Source organism: Anastrepha obliqua, chromosome 5, assembly GCF_027943255.1.
Source record: "Anastrepha obliqua isolate idAnaObli1 chromosome 5, idAnaObli1_1.0, whole genome shotgun sequence".
Taxonomy (NCBI): domain Eukaryota; kingdom Metazoa; phylum Arthropoda; class Insecta; order Diptera; family Tephritidae; genus Anastrepha; species Anastrepha obliqua.
This window is the reverse complement of record NC_072896.1, coordinates 106464334-106489051: the sequence shown is the minus strand read 5'-3', so window position 1 is coordinate 106489051 and position 24718 is coordinate 106464334. Positions and strand designations below refer to the sequence as shown.

Here is a 24718-nt window from a genome sequence, read left to right as displayed (position 1 = left end):
ATGGCGAACGCTATCGCGCCATAATAAACGACTTTTTGATGCCGAAAATTGAAGCCCGTGATCTCCACAACATTTGATTTCAATAAGACGGCGCTACTTGCCATACAGCACGTGAAAATATGGATTTACTTGCCCGTTTCTGTGAGCAATTTACTCTCGTCTCGGACCATTGGATTCGTCACCAAGATCGAGTGATATCACACCTTTGGACTTTTATTTGTGGGGATATGTAAAGTCTAAATGCTCTGGGGATAAACCAGCTTCGATTGAGGCATTGGAATCCAACATTACTAAAGTTATTCACAAGATATCGACCGAAGTCCTCCAGCTAGTCATTCAAAATTGGTATTTACGGATGACCGAATTACGGCTCAGTTGCGGCCAACATTTGAAAGAGATTATCTTTAAGAAATAAATGAAGTGAATGATTCTACATACACAAAAATAATAAAGATTGCCAAATCAATTTGAATTTTCTTTACTTTATTTCAATTTAAATTCCGACATCTCTAAAGTAATCCGCCTATACTTAGTTATGCGTAGAGAATTTGATAATTTTATACCGCTTGGAACGGCTAAGTCGTACATTCTAGCGTCTTAGTGGTCTAGAGGTTTTATAAATGGCTAACGCGTTCTTCTCATTCTCTCAAAGATACTAATACGATAATGGATATGAAAGATCCGACCAGGCAAAGCGAACATACCTATACCTTTAGCAACTTGTAAGATGCTTATAGATAAACACACTATCAGTGCTGCCAACAGGCTATGGTCTCAGTCCCTGACCTGTGCGTGCAACTAGTAGAATGACGTGGCCGGAATGGAACATGGGCCGCACAAACCGACTGTTGAAATAGGAAGAACATGAGAAATCTTCTCGGGATCCTAACAGGGCATTGTCTGATTGGCAGGCATTGAAGAAGAAGAGACTATAGAACACTTTCTATGCGGGTGCATAGCTCTGGATAGAAGAAGATTCAACATTTTAGGAAAAAGTTCCCTGAATAACTTGGCAGAAGTAGCCAATATAAAAATAACCAGCCTTGTTAGATATATTAAAGCCACAGGTTGATTCAATGAGGACAATGTAGAGTGAGGAGAGGGGACAGCCCTGGTGGTGTCACAATGGACCTACAGCAGGCCTAGGTGTGTCAACCAACAACCACTATACCTACCAATATGAAAATTACTAACGATTCAGTTATAATTTAAGGCTGCGCTAAATATTTAGCGAAAAATTTTAAAGTAAGCTCTCACCAATTTCCATGACTCATGCCAGCAAATCTTAATTTCGTTACATGCTTAGTTACTTTCCTCGATATTTGTGCGCCATCAACGAATTTGTCCATTTAACCGAGAGCCACTTGAAAGAGACTCAGTATAAAAATAACCACACATAACTGCACAAACAAGCGCAAACGATTTTCTCAATAGTGCCGTTGATTGTTTGTCCTAAATATTTCTACTTTCCGTTCGTAAGTTGTTGACACAACGAAGCACGTTTCGATTGGAGATTTTGATAGTGCAAATGTTAGAGCGAAAAACTTAATAGAAATAAATGAAATTCAAATTGAAAATATTCTTCTTTAAAGGGCGCATTGGACAGGTTTCAGACGTTGAGCTGCTGTGAGTGGAAAATTCAAATGCTCGTTAAAAAATACAATGTGATCCCTTTAACACCTTTCTTAGCGCTATTTCAAAGCTTTTATTTTAAAAAGGGGCTACTCTTAACTTGTTCTCTCATCTGTCCAATACACTCCTTTCGTTTTCTCAATTGCCTGGCGAGGATGAATTTTTTAAATGCGAAATTGTGGGAGGCTTTAGTGGAAGTCCACTACTTTGTTCAAGTATTTTTGAAGTTGGTAATGTTGGAGAGGATCGAGTGCTAAACAAACCCGTAATAGATGAATGATGATTCACAAAAATGGTACACTGATGGATCAAAAACACCTTATGGTGTAGGAGCAGGAGTAGTGGGGCCCAGAATCCACAAATCATACACTCTCACCAGGGACACCACTATCTTCCAAGCGGAACTATACGCTATAATGGAAGCAGTAAACATCATGCAACGTAGAAACCACAAGAGAGTATAGATCAAAATACTCTCGGACAGCCAATCAGTTCTAAAAGCTTTAGATAGCTATACCTTCAACTCAAAAACCCTCTTAGAATGCCACAAGGCACTCAATAATCTGGCATCCAAAAACAATGTTTCATTAATTTGGGTACCGGGACATGAGGGATATGATGGCAACGAAAAGGCAGACCTTCAAGCCAAAAAAGGGGCAGATGAAAACTTCATCGGACCCAGTCCTATGTTCGGATTCAACAAAAACAACCTAAAGCAAAAAGTAAAATACTGGGCCAAAACTCTATTAAATCAGCATTGGAACAATGTAGAGGGTCTTAGACACTCCAAAAAGTTCCTAAGTTTCAACGCTAAAAGAGCTAACATGGCCCTCACGTTAAACAAAAAGAGCATTCGCACTCTCACAGGCGCCCTCACGGGTCACTTCACCTGCAACAAACACTTACATAAATTAGGCATAACTAACACCAGCACCTGCAGATTTTGCTGCGAAGATGAGGAGTCTATAGAACATCTCATCATCGAATGTCCGGGGTTGACGCATAGAAGGAAAAAGTTTTTAAACAAGTTCATGCTTACAGATGAAGACCTTCAATCACTCCCTCAGAAGGAGCTGGTACAATTCATAAGCATACTTAACAGTCAATAGACAGCATAGGGTGCACAATAGATCAATATGGTCGCAGTGCTAAAGGGCCACACCTTAACCCTTTACAACCATTAACCATTAACCATTAATGTTGGAGAACAAAAGCTAATAGTCCGGGAGCCAGGGGTCGATTTTGGACTGCGTTTTTATACCGTTAAATTCTTGACTATACTTGGGATTTAGCTTTCATGAATAACGAAAGTGAACGTTAGCTGGGGCAACCTCGGTGGGTGTGATTGTGGGAGGGTACGAAACGTGTCGAAAAAAAATTTCTACCAACTCATTTTATACCGGCTGAAATTTTTTTCATGTATTGTTTACATTTAGTAGAATAAAAAAAAAATTGTCAGCTGCGCCGTAGAGGGGGGAAAATACGTCAGCTGAACGCAATGATACATTCTTGCTTCGGCTGACGGTCTTCGCACCGCTATAAAAGCAGCTGACCATCATTATTATATTTCCATATGTGTCCAAAATTATGTAAAAAAAATTCAATCGGCATAAGTAGTTTTACTTTTTAATTTATTTTACAAGTTCGCCTGTTTAGCTGACGCATTTTCCCCCGCTACGGTGCAGCTAACTATTTTTTTTATTCTACTAAATGTCAACAATGTATGAGCTGTATGAGCTTTACGACGACATAGGCATAGCGCAGCGAATAAAGATCCAGCGGCTTCGTTGGCTGGGTCATGTCGTCCGAATGGATACAAACGCTCCGGCTTTGAAAGTATTCGATGCGGTACCAGCTGGTGGTAGCAGAGGAAGAGGAAGGCCTCCACTGCGTTGGAAAGATCAGGTGGAGAAGGACTTGGCTTCACTTGGTGTGTCCAACTGGCGCCGGTTAGCACGAGAAAGAAACGACTGGCGCGCTTTGTTAAACTCGGCCAAAATCGCGTAAGCGGTTATAGCGCCAATTAAGAAGAAGAAATGTCAACAATACACAACAAAAAACTCACCCGGTATTAAATGAGTTGTTAAAAATTTTTTTTCGACACGTTTCGCAGCATTCCAGGCACGCACCCACCGCCACTGGACCAGCTGATGGTTGGTTTCGTCATTCATTGGATGGCATCTGCCTTCAGTATTAAAATCATTCGGCAGGAAATGATGAGGTCAAAATAACCCCTGGCTCCCGGACTATAATGACAGTTGCTTTTTTTAACTTAACTAAAAATGTAAAAGAATGCATTACGAAATATATTAGCTCGAAAGTTTAAACAGCTTTTGAGAGATCGAAATTATGTATGCATAACTGTTTATAACTATTTATAACGGCCGCCGTAGCCGAATGGGTTGGTGCGTGACTACTATTTGGAATTCACAAAGAGAACGTAGATTCGAATCTCGGTGAGAGACCAAAATGAAGAAAACATTTTTTTTCTAATAGCGGCCCCCCTTGGCAGGCAATGGCAAACCACCGAGTGTATTTCTGCTACGAAAAAGCTCCTCATAAAGAAATATCTCCCGTTCGGAGTCTCCGTTTGTGAAACAACATAAAAACGCACACCACAAAAAAGGAAGAGGAGCGCGGCCAAACACCCAAAAAAGGGTGTACACGCCAATTATGTATACATAACTATAAGTATGTACATATGTACCACCTTGATCAAAAAGCTCCCAGAATATATTCAGAAAGGTCAAAATACAAGTTCATCAATCAAAAGTGACATTATTGCCTTCAGAGTACTCCCCATGAATGTGTGCATAGCAGCGCTTGATGCAGCTTTCCAAACATTTCGGGCTATGAGCAATACAAAACCAAATGCATGATCTTTGGTATACAGCTCTTTACGTCTCAATTTCAGCCGTTCAAAATTACTACATTTGTTAGGGAGCTGAAAGTGGCAAAAATTTATTGAAAGTAAATGGAAAAAATTTGCATAAGCATCTTAGTCGTTGGGCGTAAAACAGTTTACTGGCTTCAAAATAAGAAAAAATGGTATTTCTTTGGATTTATCTGTTGAATTCTTAGGCTACGTTGCGCTGAAAGACATTCACATTGAAAAATCTAAAGCTATATATCTGGCATCTGAGGATGTTCAAACTCATGAAGAGGATGAAGGCGATAACGAAAATACCTAGTATAAATTTTAAAACATTCAAAAATATTGCTTATCAAATTTTAAAATAAAAATAAAATCAAAGAAGTTAAGGTTTTTGTCTTTTAAATTTTATGAATTAATAGCATGGAAATTCATTTTCAATTGTAAAGCCGTTTCGTGTTCGCAAAAACTGTAGACTTTTGTTAAACAGTCGCATTATTTAATAGTCACACCTTGTATGTCTATTCAAAAAAACCTTCAAGTGTTTCAAAATTAATTTCTTTCTTTCACCGAAGGTCCTAGTAGCCAGTGTGCTTATTAAGTTAGGGTTATATTGTATAAATTATATAATTATAAGTTTTTTATAATATAAAAATTATTAGCTTTATTCAACACAACCTTTACCACCGGAGTCCTCTGCTAAAAAGAAAGATCCATTTTCAACAGAACTCCCATTTACAAATTCTAATTGGATAATAGCAGAGAATGTTAATGCAATGAGAAGGAGCAAATGTTAAAAGAGCTTTTTTCGAGTTCTAATTTATAGATTCATAATAAGGTCATTTCAAATTCAACTTTCCTGAAGAGGTCGGAATTGCAGATATTTACCACGCGAGTGACGCGAGTGGAGGGTTTCTATATTTACTTACCACGCTAGGCCAAGAATTCAGATATTTTCTGCGTTTACCATACTACTGAGGACGTTCATAAGATTTTTCGGCACACTACTAAGGAAATCGAAGCGAATAAAATTGCGATTAAGAAGGCCGCGCGGCAGTTAGTTTGTGGTGCAGAAGCTAAAGTCGGCGGAGTTATTCGTTTTGTGTTTTTGCACGTATTTAATTCAGGTTCAAGTCCTGAAGTCATATTTTTTTTCTTACACATTTTTTTTTTTACAATTCAAACCAGGAAAGTTTGGTAAAATTTTTTAGTTTATTTTAATTAAAATTTCTTTAAAATACTGTTTTTTTTTTGTATTTTATAAATGGAAATTTCTTTTCGGTATAAAATAGTTCATACTGGATATGACCTGACTTTTATATAAATCAATCAAAACAGAAAATATGTACATATATCTATAATCTATTTCATCAAATCCAAATTATATTGATGAGAAAATATCATTCTAATATCCGTCCAGAAAGCTAAACGCGCACACACACATGCATATTCATATAATTACGCATACAAACTTTCAACTAACGCAGAATATGTACATATAAAACTGCGAATCGAATAAATGAGTGATTTAGAAAAGATCATTAATAATTATAGATTAGCGCAATCGTGAAAGACGTGTCGTATATGCAGTACGTAGTCTCATATTTGACTCAGGTTCAAATCCTGTGCACAGTTTTTTATTCGATATTTTTATTTCATTTTTTATATTTGGTTTAATTGAAATTGATTTAAAATTTATTTTCTATATAACATTATTCATTTGAATTGATTTATATGTAAAACAGCCATAAAGTCAATCATATGAATATGCATTCCTATATTTAATTTCTTCAGTCAAATCTGAACTACTTACATACACATATTGATGAGAAAATATTCTAATATCCATCCAGGAAGCCTAACGCGCATACTCACATATGTGTTTAAATATATGTACAAACTACCACCATTCTAACAAACCCAGAACACAAGCTTCTGCGCACACTTGACACATGGGATATGCCCTATGAGCAAAAAGAACCGGGAAGGTGATGTTGACTGTTTCCTTCGATGGCCAAGGCATAGTCCACCATGAGTACCTTCCATCGGGCCAGACAGTCAATAGAGAATATTATTTATCCGTTTTGAAACCTTAGAGAGATGCTGTGTGTTGCAAACCGCCGGAAATGTGAGCAAACAATTCTCAGATTTTGCATGATGATAACGCGCCATCGCACTGATCAAAGAGAATACAAATCGGCCTGCCGGGGGTGTTTGGAGGACTGGGTTAAATATTGGCACATGTGTGTTGCTTCAGACGGGTCATATTTTGAAGAAGATAATATAAATTTGCCTTAAATTTAACTCTGTTTTGTTTAATTTAAACATTCCCGGTACTTTCTGATCATAAGGTACATATATGCGGCTTTGCGGACAGCAATGTGTGATTCGCTGGAAGTCGCATTAACTCTCGACTGTCGCACAGTTAGAAGACATATTTACATACATATAAGGGTGCATACATACATACGGAGCCGCGGCCACTCGACATGACAAAAATTTAAGATTTATCAAATACTAGCAAACCCGGCCCCCTTCCCTGGGCACACTAAAATAGAATAGATATGGTTTAGAACAGAAAATATATGATTTTCATATTATTTATTTCTTTATGCTTTATTCAAGCGCTTTGGCATAAACAATATTTTTTGTTTTTCTTTTTGTTTTTGAGTAAATATAAAATATAAATTGAAAATCAGGAAAAAAGAAGATTGTTTTTAAATTTCAAATCAACACATATGAATAACTAAGAAACAATCGTCTTTTTTCCTGATCATCCATGAATTTTTCGTTTCAATTTATGTGTTTTATTAAGCATTGGAGCTTTTTTAACCATTATCCATTTATATTTTCACATTAAATTCTCAAATTTCGTAAGAAGTTATTCACTGTTCCAAAATCCACTCCAAAAAAATTCACAAAAAATTTTAACACTTTGCCCTTACGTCTTCTCTTTATGGCATCCAAATCAGAAAGAAATATTGACACATTGTAACTCACACTGTCAATTTGACAGTTCAGTTCCGCCCCAAGCGTTAAAAAAGTATTGCATTAACATTCTCTGCTTTCACAGCAGTCGACTCACACTTGCATTGTAACTGTAGAAGCGCTGTAAAGTCGTATGCTTGAGATGTTCGCTGGTAGGAACACATCAGAGAGCATATCCGTGTATGAAGGTGGCCAGCAGTTATTTCTCCTTAACTTGAATAGCTTAACTTATATATCCCCTATAAATAATAATAAGTTCTTTCTTATGTTTTTTTTTTATAGATCGCATCGTCTACTTCCCCATGTCTGAAGTGAAATTCAATCTTCCATTCAACGAGAAATCTCAAAGTATATTTTCCAAAATACCAATTGGTCGCTTTCAAGTACTACCCGTTGGCAATGAAAAAACTTTAGAGTATCTGTATGTTTTGGAAAATAATGAGCTCTTGCGCATCAATGGCAGCAGTGGTGAGGTTTTTATGACGAATGATTATCAAACAGCACACAAAAAGACGAAACTCTTCTTAACTGCCATTGCGCGTAACCCGCGCAGGTCGCTTAATAACATTCCACAAATGACATTGGAAGTGACGCCACAGGCAGAAGCCGAATATTGCAGCCATTTGGAGAATGTCTGCTTTTGGGCAGCAGCAAAATACACGATTGTCGAGAATGCGACCACGAACGTTTTCTCCAAAGCAGGCGGTATGGATGCCTTTGAGCCGGTACGCGTGGGTACTTTAAATCCTCGTGCCACACGCTATCTCTGCCCCACTATGGATGTGAAATATACGCTAAAAAGTGGTGGCAAATACTTTACTTTGAAAAATAATGAACTCTATACTAAAATGCCACTGGATTATGAGTATTTCAACACAACGAATTTCGCGGTCACTGTCGGTTGTACGGTCAAAATGAGTGAGGAGAGAGAGGTTACTTTCAATAAAACGCTGCATGTAGCATTGTTGGATCGCAACGACAACGGACCGGAGTTGCAACAAAATGAGAAGGAGTATAATTTCGTGCTGGATAATCCACACTTTAAGCAGGTGAGTAAACTATGGGTTAAGTATGCTTACGCACCGTGATTGAGCATTAGTGGGTGTGGGGAGAGGTTGGAGTGAAATTATCGATTGCGGTCGGTTTGGCTTATCACACTCTGCTTACCACATTTGCCATAAAACAGTTATCTTTTATTATTTTTTGCATGTTTATTGGTCTGCCAGTTCGTCTATCGTCTTTCGTGCATTTCCACTCCTCCTGTTTGCTTCCATTCCACGATACCGGCAGGCAACTTTTGTAGTAAACTAATTCACATCACGCAACCGGTATTCGCCCCGTCGTTTGACTGCAGACGTAAACATACACGCACATCACTTCTTAATCATTATGACCGTCTGCTGGTTGTCTGGCTGGAATATCTTCCTTATAATGCACCCTCTTATATTGGCTTAACTGTTGGATGGGTGGAAGGTTGAGTGGTTAAATTTAATTTATGAATTGTCATTCATTTCCTGCGTTAATTTTTGCTTTAAGGCTAAATTCTAATTCGGTTATAGAATTTAGCAGTTGACTTTGATTTAATGCTAATTTGATTTTATTTTTCCAAAGATACTTTGAAGGGTCTATAACGACTTCACAGAAAAATCGCTTTAGACTTCTAGCGCCCCATTTTTTCGAGCATTCTGGTCAATTTCCTGGGACTACACGCCATTCAATTTCCAAATTCACAGCTGTGTTTACCGGTCATTAGATCCCATTTCAGAAGCTGTGGGGATCTTTCGGAGAAGCAGATTGTTGAGCACTTTCTCTGTAAATGCCCGGGTTTGACAGCTAGACGATTAAGATCACTGGCTGCTCCTTTCTACGACAGCCTGGGGCAGTGCTCCAACGTAAATCCCATAAATTTTATCCATTACATCAACATATTTGATTTGCTGTAGATATCTGCCCGTTGGCGGTCTTATAATGGTATCAAAACGTCGCTTTAGTGGAACTTGGAGAGTACCAGATTGCACGGCCTCGCTAGAGGGCTTATTGGCTTTGTTAAAAGGTAGGGATGGCTTAACAACTTGTTGGAATAGGATTTGTAAACACAATGTTCCTCGGTGGCTACTCAGCAGCCTTTTTAAGAGCAGCCAGTCTAACTTAATTATTCTTCATACTAAAAGTTCATAATTGAATAAAATCGTCCGATGTGAACTCGATATCTCAATGATCAATGAAACCAAATTGATCAGCCACTAAACCTTTCGTAGCTCTGTAGGACTCAAAATATCACGTTGAGATCGAGTGAGAAATTTTACTGGAAGCTTAGATTTCATTACTCGCCACATCAAGCAGTATTATCTTCACGATGAGAAATCGGTAGCGGAGATTCGACTACGAAATGTTAGGTCAATGTTTTAACACATCAACACATTTGTATTTGCTTCTTCTAATACTTGCTTATTACATATAAGTAGGTCTGCTTAGCAATCCAAAAAGATCTTTTGAAACTATGGTCTTCCAAATTTGGACAGAGTGGGACATGGCTGACCTCTAACAATTGTGAATGAAAAAATACTGCGTTTTGATGAAATAATTCTTCAGGCGGCTAATATCGAAGTTTATTAGTTCTCTGGCGTTGGACAGAGAAAACCAAGAAGGACGAATTTTAGCCTCGCGAAAGCAAGACAGTTGAAAAAAAGACGGCGAGATGATTACCACCATTACCAAAAAGTTCCTGCAATATATTCAGAAAATTCCAAATGCCAGTTTATTCCTCAAAAGTGATATTCTCGCCTTCAAAGTTCACTCCATCTATTTGAGGCTCATTTGCCCGATTTTTTTAAACGGATTTTTGTGTTTTTGGGATATTTAGACGTTAACATTTCTGTAATTCTGTGTAAAAATTTCAAGCAAACCAAAGGAAAACTGAGGGAGTTATAGAACTTCGACTGAAAGAATTTAGCTAGGGCAGCTCGGTACTAGTGAGGTTTGGACTCATTTAATCGATTTTTTAACCGATTTTTGTGTGTTTTGCGTATTTAGAAAGGTTAATGCTTCTGTAGTTTTTGTAAAAAGTTTAAGCAAATCAACTATGTTTTTGAGTTTTCTGCCATGAAAAAAGCTCTTCATAAAAAATCATTTGCCGTTCGGAGTCAGCTTAGGTCCCTCCATTTTCGCTTAATATCGGTTGGGATAGGACGCATTGCATTCCACGCACCCACCACCGTGGAATTAGTGGGGCTCTCCGTACCACTCCTACTCTAGCACTTAACGCTATGCTGAATGTGGCGCCCGTGGACATTGTAGGAAAAACTACCGCTGCACGCACCGCACTCAGATTAAGGTGTTCGGGCCATAGGCTAGACTTAAGTTACGGACACTCTAGCATTCTTAAAAACTTTGAGTTCATCCCTACGGTGCTGGACCACTGTACACCCACGCTAGGTCCGAGCGGACCTTTTTCTACTCACATTACCTCAAGGGATGAGTGGGCGGGGTGCAACATTCGGCGGCAAGGCATGGCAAACATGTTCACGGATGGCTCGAAGTTGGACGGAAGGGTTGGTGGGGGAGTATTCTGTAAGGAGACTCCCATCAAACTTAAATTTAGGCTCCCGGACCACTGTAGTGTTTTCCAAGCGGAGGTATCCGTAATTAAGGAAGCGGTGGACTGGTTGCTTAATTCGGTAATTACCGTTAAGGAAGTAAATATTTACTCCGATAGCCAATCGGCAATTAGGGCCTTGGGCTCGCTGTTTGTGTGATTAGTCGGGGAATGTCTGGCTTCTCTCTCGATTGCATCTGAATACTTCATCATCAGGCTCATTTGGGTTCCCGGTCACAGCGGCATAGAGGGAAACTGCTGGGCTGATGAGCTGGCTAGACAGGGAACTTTGGAGACGGTTTCGTCGCGTAATGAGAGAATTGGGGTTCCCCGGAGAACCTGTGGTCTGCTCCTGGAAAGATGGGCCTCGAGTCAACTCAGCGAGCGCTGGGCTAGTGCGCAAACGTGCAAGGTCGCGAGATCCTTCTGGCCACGGGTAGATCGGGGACGCTCAAGGGAACTGCTAAGGCTAACAAAGCCCCAGCTCTCAAATTTGGTGGGCATCCTTACCGGACATTGTCCGTTAGGTGTTCACGCCGTAAGACTTGGGATTATCTCAAGTCCGTTCTGCAGAAACTGTCTGGAGGACGAGGTGGAATCATCTCAACACTTTCTGCTCAGCTGCCCTGCTCTCGTCTGGCAAAGACTTAGAAATCTGGGCTCCCACTTTTTCGCTACGCCTGCGGATATAGCCGGCGTAAGTATCATAAATTTGGTGAAGTTCATTAGTAGCTTGTTACGGCTAACTACGAACGTAAATCAGCCCCCGTCGGCGCCGTCGTAAAATGTATGGTCATCATTGTATCTAATCCCAAGGCTCCTTCTTCCTTCCCATCTCCTTTCTCCTCTCCCATGTATGGCACCACAACGGACGAATTTCTTAACATTTGTCCAAGTGAGCCCTTTAGCTAGAGCAGCCATTTAACCTAACCCTAGGTCCCTCCATCTGTGGAAGAACATCAAGACGCACGCCACAAATAGGAGTAGGAGCTCGACCAAGCACCTAGCAGAAGTGTACCTACCAATTATTTATTGTATTTTTTATGATTCTTTTGGACATGGACTGAACTTTTATTTTTTAAATTATGTAACGATTCTGAACAATTAATTTTTTATTTATGGATTAAGGCAAGTTCTCCAACTTAAAAATCAATGCTGTTTATTTCAGGGTGAACCTGTTGGAAACAAGATTATATTCACTGACGAAGATTCCCTGAAGGTGAATGGATATTTAACTTATCAAATTCTGAATGACACCAGTGAGTTGGTGCGTCCCGATTGCACCGCCTACGAGGCCGATCATACAGGAAAACGAAACTCCATTTTTAGTTGCCGTATGTACTAATAAAAGAGCTATTAATTGTTGTTAAATAATTATTTCCATGTTGCAGAAATCATATTTGCTCGCAATGGCATACTGAGTCAACCATCCTACTGCTTCATTTTGGTCGCGAGTGATAATACAATCCTTTCGAATATAACAAAAACAGTAAGGCGTTAAGAAGTTTAATTTAAAAATTATCTAATATATGGAAATTTTATTCACGTTTATGTGCAGGCAACAGCGAATATTTGCATACGAACCGATCCTGGCAAAATACACGAAGCGGATCGACCGCGCGTCATGGAGCTGCGTCAACATCGTGGTATGGGCCGGCGTTTAACCAACTCGGCTGAGTCGATATTGGATAGCGACGATAGGGGTTTCTTAACACCTAGCATCCTAAGCACCTATCCAAAGGATGTCTTCATCCATCGCACTGCTATGTCCTATAGTCGTGTGGCACAGCCAGAGAACTTTCAAAGTTTAATAGAAATGTCGGGAGTGCATTTCACAATCGTTGAAGATCGTAGTGGCGCTTTTGGTATAACACCGACGGCTGGTATTGTCTATGTGAAAGACAAGTCGGCGTTGGAGCTTTCACCGGAAACAGTATACTTGTGAGTATGGATAGATGGTGAGGTATTATAAGTAGAAGAAATGAAGATGGAGATTATAAGGTTAGGTAGGTTTATGTAAAATGTAGTGTTATCTGTTTATGATTTCGTCGGAACGCAAGGTTTTCTAGATCATTTTCATATAAACCCTTGAAGTTCTCTGGCTAATCCAAATCGTGTTATCAAAACACAGAAAGAATTAGTATGGATGATTCAGTGACAATGCTCGAAAATGTCAACTGGGTCAGGCGAAGGTGGAGTTCCTGGGTCATCTCGTTTCAGCCGAGGGTATCAAGCCGCTGCCGCAGAAGGTGGGGGGTATTTTGCAATACAAAAAACCGAAGCAAGTACAGGAGCTGAGAAGATTTTTGTTTTTAAATAAATAGTCACCACACTCGAGCCTCGGCACCCACATCATTGCTGACAATTGTAATTTTGAAGTAGGAGAGGATTGCGTTAAGCATTAACAAAAGCCACACTGTATAACTCGATCCCTCTTTCTACTCGATCTATTGTGAGGCGCAGATGTTTGGACGATGACAACATTCGATGAGTAGGCCTCGGAATGGGCTGAAAAAGATTCTGCGAAATATTTATGAACCTTTGCGCTTTGTCTATGGTGAGTACTGAAGGAGATTGAACAATGAGCTGTACGAGTGAAGATTCAGCAGATACGCTGGCTAGGTCAAGGCGTACGGCTAATTGAAGCCAGAGGAAAGGCACATGCGCTCAATCCAACCCAGCTCTATCCTGAGTTTAATAGGGGAACTGGATCTAGATGAGGTAATGTTATGAGCAGAGGGCACATAACACCATGAGGTCGAAGTGCAAACCTCGAAGTAATTTGCGGGGTCCGGCACTCGAAGTGTAACCAACTTCTGACCGCTCGCCTGTGCATCAGCTGTCTGTTAGTTAACTAAATGACAGCCCAGAGCATTGTTTACAAGCACGCGGAAGCCGCGAAAAAAACAGTAATGGATTTCAAGCATAATAGTGTGATTGCATTATATTTGGCTGGAAAACCACAGCCAGCGGTTGTCCATGAGCTCGAGCACCTTAAAGTAAATAAAGTACTTGTTTATAGCACCATTACTCGTTACAATGACACTGGTAGTATCGCGAAACGTCGTGGAGGTGGTCATCAAAAGACTGCAACGTCACGCGAAATGGTTCAAAAAGTGAAGAAGTAACTGGAGCGAAATCCCCGATGAAGTGCCAATCAAATGGTGAAAGAACTGTAACCGCAGATGGGCGCTCTCCAGTCGTTTTCATCGAACCTGACGTCAAGGTAAATTCGAAATATTATCGGGAAAGTATTCTGGAGGTTGCTTTGAAGCCGAGGGCAGACAATCATTTCGGTGGCAGATCATCATCACCGTCTCACAAAGCTCGAGTGAACCAAGAATGGCTAAAAACCAACGTTCCGAACTTTATAACGTCCATACAATGGCTCTCAAATTCACTAGACGCATGTCCGATGGATTATTCTCTTTGGGCCATTTTGGAAAGCAAGGTCAGAACTAAAAGATTCATCAGTCTCGAGGCGCTGAAAAAAGCCATTGTTCTCGAGTAGGCCAAAATACCTACAATCCACATTCAGACAGCTTGCGATTCGTTTCTGGTCCCTCTCATTTTTTACTTTGAATTGAATAAAAGTAATTTTCCAAACTAAATTTGTGATATTTTTAATTGGTTGCACTTCGAGCGCCGGACCGTGTGTATGTCTATCTAGTTTTCTCTAGCCGACGCTGGTTGGTCCGAGGAAGAAGCGATTAGGTTTTCGTAGTTGAACTTCAGTCTTGATTTCTTAACTCAATATTTGCTGGTTGGCTGCACCGTTTTGAGGCTTACAGCTGACTGACTGGGTAATTCTTGGGAGTGTGATGATGTTTGGAAAAGGTTTCCTGTGTAATTATCTATTACGGAATGATAGTAAACGTGTTCAACAATATAAGACAGTCTGACCGGATACTTCCCTTTACGACTTCTAAAGCGTCAAATCTATTTAGTAATCGGCGTCAACTATCTAAGGGCTTTCAACCATTGGGATCCCTTGACTATCAAATTACAATGATCAAAGATCCGTAATTCTTGGCACACAAGTTGAACAACTCCATCCTCGAAGGTATTTCATTGAGATCCACATGGTCACAGTAAAAGTGTTTTAGGATAAGAGCCTGAAAATCTAGAATCACTAGAAGCAGTATAAAATCTAGAAGCACTCAGCCGTACAAAGCTAAGGTAGAAGCAATTCTGACAGCTCATTCTCTTATAGGTAGCTTTTAGCTGAGAAATAAGAGCCTACTATTTTTTTGTTTTGAGATCTTATAGGCGATTGAATTTAATTTTTATTAATAAAGCTATCTAGAAAACCAATTTCTCTCTACTTCCTCAGTCTCAACATAACCTGGCACGATGCCTATCCACGTTCATTCGTCGTAAATGTGCATCTCGTCGATGGCCATGCCAACAATGCCACTTGTGAACAGAAGATCAAGTCTCGCAGCCAAACTTGCGCGCAAATAAAATATCAGAAGCAATGTACGAAATTCTGTGGCCTCGGCACCAATGGCGGCGGATGCAAGTGGCGTGGTTCCAATGCAGGTTTCTTCGGTCGTAATTACGCTTCCTGTGTATCCGATGACACACATTGTCCGGACAACATTTGCGATCCATTGGAAGAACTGAACATCTTCATCTGTCCACAGGACTGCGTTGCAGCAGCCAAAATTATGGGTCCACACACATCGAACAATAATAAACGTGGCGTTTACTCTGCCTCCGGTACTTGCACATGTGAAGACAATGGAAAATGTTTGTGTGCACCGCTCGATGATGAGGAACCACGTCCGAAACGCAAGCGCAAGAATGAAACTAAGCCAACTGATGCTAATAAATTGGCGAAGTTCGGTGGTTTGGAGGCTGCACTGCCTACTCATAATAATTTAAATAATGAGATGATTGAACGCGATGCTATGAGCATTCACGTGGCTGGCTTCACGTGCGGCAAGTCGTGCATCCTATTAGCCATCACATGCCCGCTTGTCCTCATCGTACTGATTATATGTTTGCTTGCGTCACAACGCAATCTTAAGCGACGTACACGCGGTAAGGAAGCGTTATCACAAAAACCATCTCTGAATGGCGTTTGTGATGCTCGTAACGGCGATGTACCACTAATGCAAATTGAAAGCGGCTCGGTGAAATTCGATACAGATGACTCGAAATGGGAGTTCGATCGGGAACTGCTGCGACTGGATGTGGTGCTTGGGGAAGGTGAATTCGGTAAGGTGGTCAAGGGTTATGCGACCAACATTGCGGATATACCGGGTGTTACTACAGTGGCGGTAAAGATGCTGAAGAGTGGCGCCAATTCCGTGGAGTATATGGCACTTCTGTCCGAATTTCAATTGTTGCAAGAGGTTTCACATCCGAATGTCATTAAGTTACTGGGCGCTTGCACGAAAGGCGATACGCCAATGATTATTATTGAGTACGCTAAATATGGGTCGCTACGCAGTTATTTACGCTTGAGTCGGAAAATCGAGTGTTCAGGAGTGGATTTTACCGACGGTATAGAGCCAATAACAGTGAAGAATATTTTATCGTTTGCATGGCAAATTTGCAAAGGAATGGCATACTTGACGGAAATTAAGGTGAGGAAAAGAAATCACAATTTTTTAAACATCGATTCTAATGCAAATACTCGTAACAATATAAAATTAAGTTCCCATCGAATTTTATAGGGTTTTCATATGTAAATTGTAAGTCTAGGCTATAAAAAATTCCTAGCGGTCATATCATAAATTCATCCGTTAAATTAATTCAAACACACTTTTCTTTAAGCCTTTTAACGTGGCCACCTTTTAGGTCACACTATACAACTTTTCCTATTTTTCATTGAAAATATAAAAATCATATTAAAGCAAATGAGATGTGAAGTGATTTTTGGTAGGGTCCAGTATTAAAGAGTTTTGAATCGGCTGCAGAAATATAAATACACTGATTGTACTTCTATAAGTTTTTCGGAACCATAAAAGACAGTATATCTTATTACAGGAGTGCGGGTACCTAACAAGTTTTTGGAAATACTGTGACCTCTAAAAAGTTGAGGTCGTAAAAATCTAGCTCATCCAGAAGAAATTTAATTTCGGAGTATGTCTACTTTTCAAATATTTAAGTAAAATGTTCCATCTTTATTACGAGGCTATAAATCTACTGCTCTTTAACTCTATACCTTTTCAACTTTAAATTGGGACTAAACAATTTCAAATTGGGAATAAACACATTCGAATTGGGACTAAACAATTTCAACTCTAGTAATAAGAATTTTAAGTTGGAATTTAGTATTTTAAGTAGAAATTAAGCATTTTTAAATTGATGCAAATTTGAAGTTATTTATTGTAACATACTAAACATTATAAATCATCATAACAAATAACACAACTAATAATTGAAAAGGTACATATATATAATAACACAACAAATTAAATTGATTAATACAAATAATTATTACATATGATTAAAAAGACATGTCATTCATATTTAACGCATCTGGTATAAATCTTTGGACATGGGCGACATATTTGGCACAAGTAGTTACATTTAATTTGGCGATGTTCGGTTGTATTACATTTTCTAGCCGTTGCAGGCGATACTCAGTTTGAGTCATATCTACTCTATTTTCGCCAGCCAAAATTTGTGGCAGTTCAATTGCCAGCTCACGTTTTACACCAGCTTTCAGGGTTGACCAGGCAAGCTCAATTGGGTTGAGCATTGGGCTGTATGGACTTAATCTCAGCAGGCGGTGATCAACAAATTCGTTTTCTGCAAAGACATCCTCAATGGAAGTATGGCAAGGTGCATTATCTATTACCAATATTACGGGTGATTGGTAAATATTTCGAGCATTACGAAGACAACGACGAATAAACTCATTAGCTTCTGCTTTTTTAAATGCACCTCTTCTTACTTCATGATGAATTAAACCCAGATTTCCTATACATCCAATTAGGTGAATATTAGCTCCACGACTTCCAGCTGAAATAAACGTACAACGGCTTCCTTTTTTGGACCGGCCTCGTTTTCTGGATATAAATAAGTTAAAATTGGTTTCATCCACATAAATAATAGGTTTATTCTCCGATTGATATTCTAAAAGTTTCTGAACATACACACATCTTTTTTCTTTTATTTTCTTCATTATTTGCTTTATTATCAGCTTCAATTTTTTTAAGGTAAGCCATTTCACGGTGTCATGTTAATTAATAAAATATGAATAAAATAAGAAAAACAAAATTCAATAAAAATATCGGTTTTATGCACAGCATTCTTTATTTATTTAATTACAATCCTTATGACTAAAGTTTAAAAGACATTCAAATTGTTTATTCCCAATTTGAAGTTGTTTAGTCCCAATTTGAAGTTGAAAAGGTGGTTACTTTCGGAGAGTTCCACAATTGCATATAGTTTCAACCCAAGAATGATAGATTGACAAGGTTTGCTCTTTAACTATGGTGGAAAGGAAAATTGTGAGGAAAACTTCGGCTACCACGTCACTTGGGAGATTCGGCCGCCGAATTCTGCAGAATCATTTCACACACTCGTCCAATCCGTCGTTGTTCAGACGGCAACAAAATGACATTGTGTTGATCTTTTTTGAATATCCCCAGCACAATCTCAGTTTTTTTGTAAACACATCCCAAGTAACAGCAGCCTATCAACTGATTCTGTCAAATTCGCTCGGAGCCGAATAACGGAGCACACCATCACCATGGTTTCAACCTTGCTACAAAGCAATGAGGCGGTACTGAAGTTAAGAGTTTAGACGGAGCATATATTCAGAAGCTGATAAGTGATGTGAACAAACTTAAATCTAATAGCTGTAAGAGAAGCAATAAAGAAATCTTGGCTAGAACAGCTCGTCTAGTGGAAGTCCTCATAAAAGACCAATCAGTAGAGTTGCATTCACACAAAATGCTTAATAAGGTAGTGAGACGTTTTCATTTCTTTTGTGGTCTATTTTTTGACGTAAAAAAAAGAAAACTTCAAACTTTAATGCTCTCAAGCGGTCTGACGGAGTAGTGAGAATATATCGTTTCTTTTAAAGTCTTCTTTTCCCGTTTCACATTTAAATTCACGTTGTTATGCGTTTGGAAACGTAAGATCTATCATTTAAAGGCATGCTCTCAGTGTAGAAGATAACACATCATTATCATCATTGTTGGCTGGACAACCCTGGTCAGGTCTCCATGCTCGAGATCCATCTAAGCCTGCGTCTTCTTCTACACCAGTGTTTCCCAACGTGGGGCCCACGCCCCACAGGGGGGCAATTTGATAGTTAAGGGGGGCAATTTTAAAATAGACTCGACACGACTTTAACCCTTTCGCTTTGGGTTATTTAAATGCAATGCTAAATATCGGTGAAAATTTAACAAAAAAGGCAAATTCTTAAAAAAATGCTGTAAATAATTATTAGGTATAATTTCGTTTGACGTTACCAAAATATCAACTGGGTAATTAGAGTCGTCAAGTAAACTTCATCGGGGATTCACCGTGGAGTCAATATTCGGAGGAATATTTAAAATTTGGGTTCATACCCGCTGTTCAAGATGAGCGGATGCCGTTTTGTCTTTTATGCCAGCAATGCTTGACCAACGAATCAATGAAACGAGGTCGTCTTGAGGCGCATTTGAAGCCGAAACATAGTGCTCATATAAATTCAGATTTGAGTTACTTTAAAACTTTAAAAGAAAAGTTTGAAAAAAGAACAACATTACAGTCTCTATTTACTGCTCGTTCTTTAACAAATAATCGTCTTTCTGAGGCTAGTTATCAAATTTCTTTATTAATCGCTAAAACTGGAAAAAATCACACTATAGGAGAGAATTTGATAAAACCGTCAATATCAGCATTTCTTAAAACGGTTCTGGAAAAAGATGACAAAGATGTAAAAGCTATGCCACTCAGTAACAATACTGTTAGCAGAAGAATAGACGAAATGAGTGAAGATATTGAAAAACAACTTGTTGAAAAGCTGAAAACAAGAAATTTCTCAGTACAAATGGATGAATCAACTTTGAGAGACAGTGAGGCAGTATTGATAACCTATGTAAGATATATTGATGAGGGGCATTTTACTGAAGAAATGTTGTTCTGTAAAAGATTAGAAAGCACCACTACCTCCAAAGACATATATAATAAGTTAAAAAACTACTTAGATGTCAATGATATACCAATGAAAAATATAACATCTTGTGCTGCAGATGGCGCCTCTAATATGATGGGCAAGAAAAATGGCTTCTTAAAATTGATGAAAGATGCGAATCCAGAAATGATTATTGTACATTGTGTTATTCATAAGGAAAACTTGGTAGCTAAAAATATCTCGCCTGCTCTAAATGAAGTACTACATACAGTAATAAAGTGTGTTAATGCTATTAAAGCTAGTGCCAAATGTGAACGTCTTTTCAAGTTATTTTGTGAACAACAAAATGAAGACCATGTGAAACTTTTACTTCATACTGAAGTAAGGTGGCTATCCAAAAGCAACTGCTTGAAAAGATTTATGCAACTGTTTGACAGTCTTAGTGATTTTTTAAGCGACAAACCGGAAATGAAGTATCTGTTAACAATCGATGGTAAAGCATTTGTAAGTTATTTAGCCGATATCTTTGAAAAACTAAGTATATTAAATAAGCAACTTCAAGGACCAAATAAAACACTTGTCGATGCAAAAACAAAGATATTTGGTTTCATTACCAATATAGAGTTATATCAGAAACACATTAACAACAAAAACCTTGAACAATTTCATTGGCTCCAAAAATGTGAAGTAACTGATACCGCTTTACTTGTTATTGTCAATCATTTGAATATTCTATCCGCTGATTTAAAAGAAAGATTTTCTGATTTAAAACAAATTGATTTCCCAACATGGATGATGCAGCCAATATTAGTGGATTTCTCTGATATATCAAATATGCAGTATCAAGAAGAACTCACAGAATTGCAAAATGATGAATCCGTAAAAACTTTATTTAATATAAAAGGAGCGATGGCATGGCTTTGTGAAAATACTGAAACTAAATACCCAAATGCAACCAAATGTGCAAGAAAACTTTTACTACCGTTTCTATCATCATATTTAGCTAAATGTGGATTTAGTGCTGTAAATGATTTACTGATAAAAAAAAGAAATCGACTTGATATAACACAACGTGGAGACTTGAGATTAAAGCTAAGTAAATTGGAACCTAATATAAAATCTCTGTGCAGCAAGCATCAAGCGCAAGGATCGCACTAAATGAATATAAAAAAATCAATATTAAAATTATTTTGAATTTCAGTTTTTCATTATATGTTTTGAAATTTTACTTACGATGTTTTGATAACAATTTCATAGTGATTCCTTCCTAAAACTTATCATTTATATTTCTTAAGGGAACAAAACAATTTTTAAAGGTTAAAAATTATGTATGGCGGCATACAAATTTTAGAAATGTTAAGATGGGGCATGGCCTAAAAAAGGTTGGGAAACGCTGTTCTACACTGTCAATCCATCTAAGCGGCGGGAGCTCCCTTCTTCTCTGTCTGTGGCATTTACCGAAGAGTATTTGCTCAGGTTGGTACCCGTATTAGCCCGTATTAGCCCACAATATGTGACTTGCACATCTCAATCTGTTGATCATGATTGTGGTTATCACAGATGGGTGTGTATAGTATATAGTTTTTCGATTGTAGCATTTCTGCCACTCGCCTTTATCATATATCGCTCCAAAAATTTTTCGCAGAACTCTCCTCTCGAAAATCTGCAGCTTCTGCTTATCCGCACCTCTGAAAGTGCACGTTTCACTACCGCATAGCAAGATGGAAATAATAATTACTTTACATAACAGTGAAATCTTTATTTTTCTGTCTAGGTGGCGACTCTTTAGGTGTTCAGACAGCGAAAAATAGCAGGGGTTGGCCATAAGGATTCTGTGGCCGATTTCTGCAGAAATTTTTTTGTCATAATTAATGATCACTGCAAGGTATTTTAATTCCTTCACTCCTTCGAAATCATAGTCCCTGTGTTTCAGAATTTGACCCACATTGTGTCTGACAGATTCCGATGAAGTTGGAACTAACGCTTTAGTTGTAGTTTCGTTTATTTCTGAAGCCATACATTTTTTTGCTCTTTCAATACCTGCAAAAGCTTCTTTTAAACTCGGCAGCAATTGAACCGATTTAAACAAAATAGTTTCATTTGTGTTTACGACAGAGTCCCTGATAATAATTGCAAGGGTAATATTAAAGAGAATACATGAGAGCCCATCCCCTTGCCGAAGTCCGAAGTCTATCGCGACGGATTGTTCTAAAGATAGCATAAACGAGTTCTATTTTTCTAATCTAAAAGAGGCATTCCTAAATGCCTTTAAATTTATAATTATATATTTATTTTCAGTTGGTTCACCGCGATTTGGCTGCGCGCAATGTTTTACTCGCCGACGGGAAAATCTGCAAAGTATCCGATTTCGGACTCACACGCGACGTGTACGAAGACGATGCCTATTTGAAGCGTTCACGTGATAGGGTGCCGGTGAAGGTTTGTATATAAATATTATTTATAGAAGTAAACACAAAAAAATATCACTCTAATAAAAATACATCTGCTCGTTTTCTACGCAGTGGATGGCTCCTGAGTCTCTGGCCGATCATGTCTACACCACCAAATCGGATGTGTGGGCCTTTGGAGTGCTCTGTTGGGAACTAATTACTTTGGGTGCCTCGCCTTACCCTGGCATACTACCGCAGGATCTCTATAATTTATTGAAAACTGGTTATCGCATGGAAAGACCAGACAATTGTTCGGAAGAAATGTGAGTAAAAAATGAGTGAAGCAGACTTTGAATAATTTAATACAATAATAAAAATAAGAATTAAAATGCAAGCAAGCAAACTCGTCGTACATAAAAATGCATACCCATAATTCAGCGTGGTAAAAAAACTTGCTTTCTCATCCCCCACAGTTACTCCGTTGTGCGCACTTGCTGGGCATATGATCCGAACTCGCGTCCCTCCTTTAAATATCTCGCTTCACAATTCGAAAAGCTACTCGGCAATAACGCCAAATATATAGAAATGGAGTCGAGCGCTATTTCCAATCCAATGTATTGTTTGGATGAAGCGAAATTGGCCAACACTTCGCAGCCGGACTTAAACGTTTGCTTGGAGCAGCAGTGGGGCGAGCCAGATTCGTTAGATCATCTCTGGCAACCACCAAAAATGTGCTACGACACACAAGAATGTCCGAGTAGCCGTGAATTCTCCGCCACATTTAGCATGGAATTTCAACAGCCACCACCTGGTTACGACATACCGCGTCCACTCACTGAAAATGCTGCCACGGAGCAGGTATTACGTTATGCGAACGATTTACGCTTTCCGCTAAATACACGTAAGTCGGTATGCGCCGCTAGCACCACGTCGAATAGTCAAAATGGCAGCAAAGGTGGCGGTGATGGTGGAGGCGATGATACAATGGCGGCACACTACTCGTTGCCAGTAAAACGTGGACGCTCGTATTTGGATATGACGAATAAGACCTGCATACCCGATAATTTGGATAGTGTTGATTTTGAAAAACATCTTTCGAAGACAATCTCATTTCGGTTTTCTAGTCTACTGAATTTAAAGGAACAAGACCTAGGCGCTGTTTAAAGCATTAAGACCAAAAGGGGTGGTGTTTATTTAAAATTTGTTTTTCCTAGTGGTTTTATATATATTTTTTATATACCATATATGTATGTGTGCACGCACATCTGTGTAGAATGAATTGTTGATTAGTTTTAATTTTACATTTATAAAATTAGTTGTATAATTTAAGTGGACGATGGAAGGTAGAATTTTTTATACGAAATCTCGATGTATATATGTGCTTGTGTGTGTATACAATGCTAAGTCAAGCTGTATTTGTTGCCAAAGAAAATACTCTCGCATTTATTTATGTTTTTTGTATAGTCCATATGTTGTTTTAGGAAAATTAAAGACTAAAAGGCACTTAAAATTGGTTGCAATTATCTTTTTTAAGGGGTTACATACGTCCAGAATTAAAAAAAAAATAGTTTTTTTTTTTAAATTTCGAAAGTATAGTATCTTAAGAATATAGTGTGAAATTTTCATGCGAAAAATCCCAATATTATGGCTTCTACAGCCCAATAATTAGGTAAAGAGCGGTCCGCGCGCGCCTGTACCTCAAACTTTAAACTCGGTTTTTCTCGAAACTACTTCTTCCGGCACGCTTTGCATGATAACTCATACAGTTTTCAATATTTTTTGATACGGTTTTTTTTAATATTCAAAAGTGCTTTCTCTATAGATTTCCTTTTTGATATTTTTATTAAAAAGTTTATAAACATAATTAAAGTATGACATTTAAGACGTAAAACGCATACTTTTTTTAAATGCCGTAAATTACAAAATTTTTCGAAATTCAAAAATCCTGCTCGACAGACTATAACTATCACTTAATTCTCGAAGAATTTATTTACTTTTTCAGATCCATCAACATTTCAAGGAGAAATGATGCAGACCGTGGAGCAATTTTTTTCATTGTACTTTGGGGCACGTGATTTTTTATATACTAATTTTTGTGAAGAAAAATTAAAATACATTTTTTCATAAAGTTTAAGCACTACTAAACAATGTATAAA

At 38.5% G+C, this 24718-nt stretch overlaps 1 protein-coding gene across 1 annotated transcript; it reads left to right on the top strand.

Annotated features, from left to right (window-relative positions):
* Positions 1–7767: 7767 nt before the first annotated feature.
* On the top strand, positions 7768–23760 carry LOC129247978 (proto-oncogene tyrosine-protein kinase receptor Ret; the record flags this gene model as incomplete). The annotated part of the gene is made up of 8 exons (XM_054887367.1): positions 7768–8541; positions 12256–12421; positions 12479–12576; positions 12646–13028; positions 15421–16681; positions 22471–22611; positions 22695–22885; positions 23036–23760. Coding segments are annotated over 8 exons (3705 nt in total), but the record flags the coding sequence as incomplete, so codon positions are not given.
* Between the last annotated feature and the right edge of the window lie 958 nt (positions 23761–24718).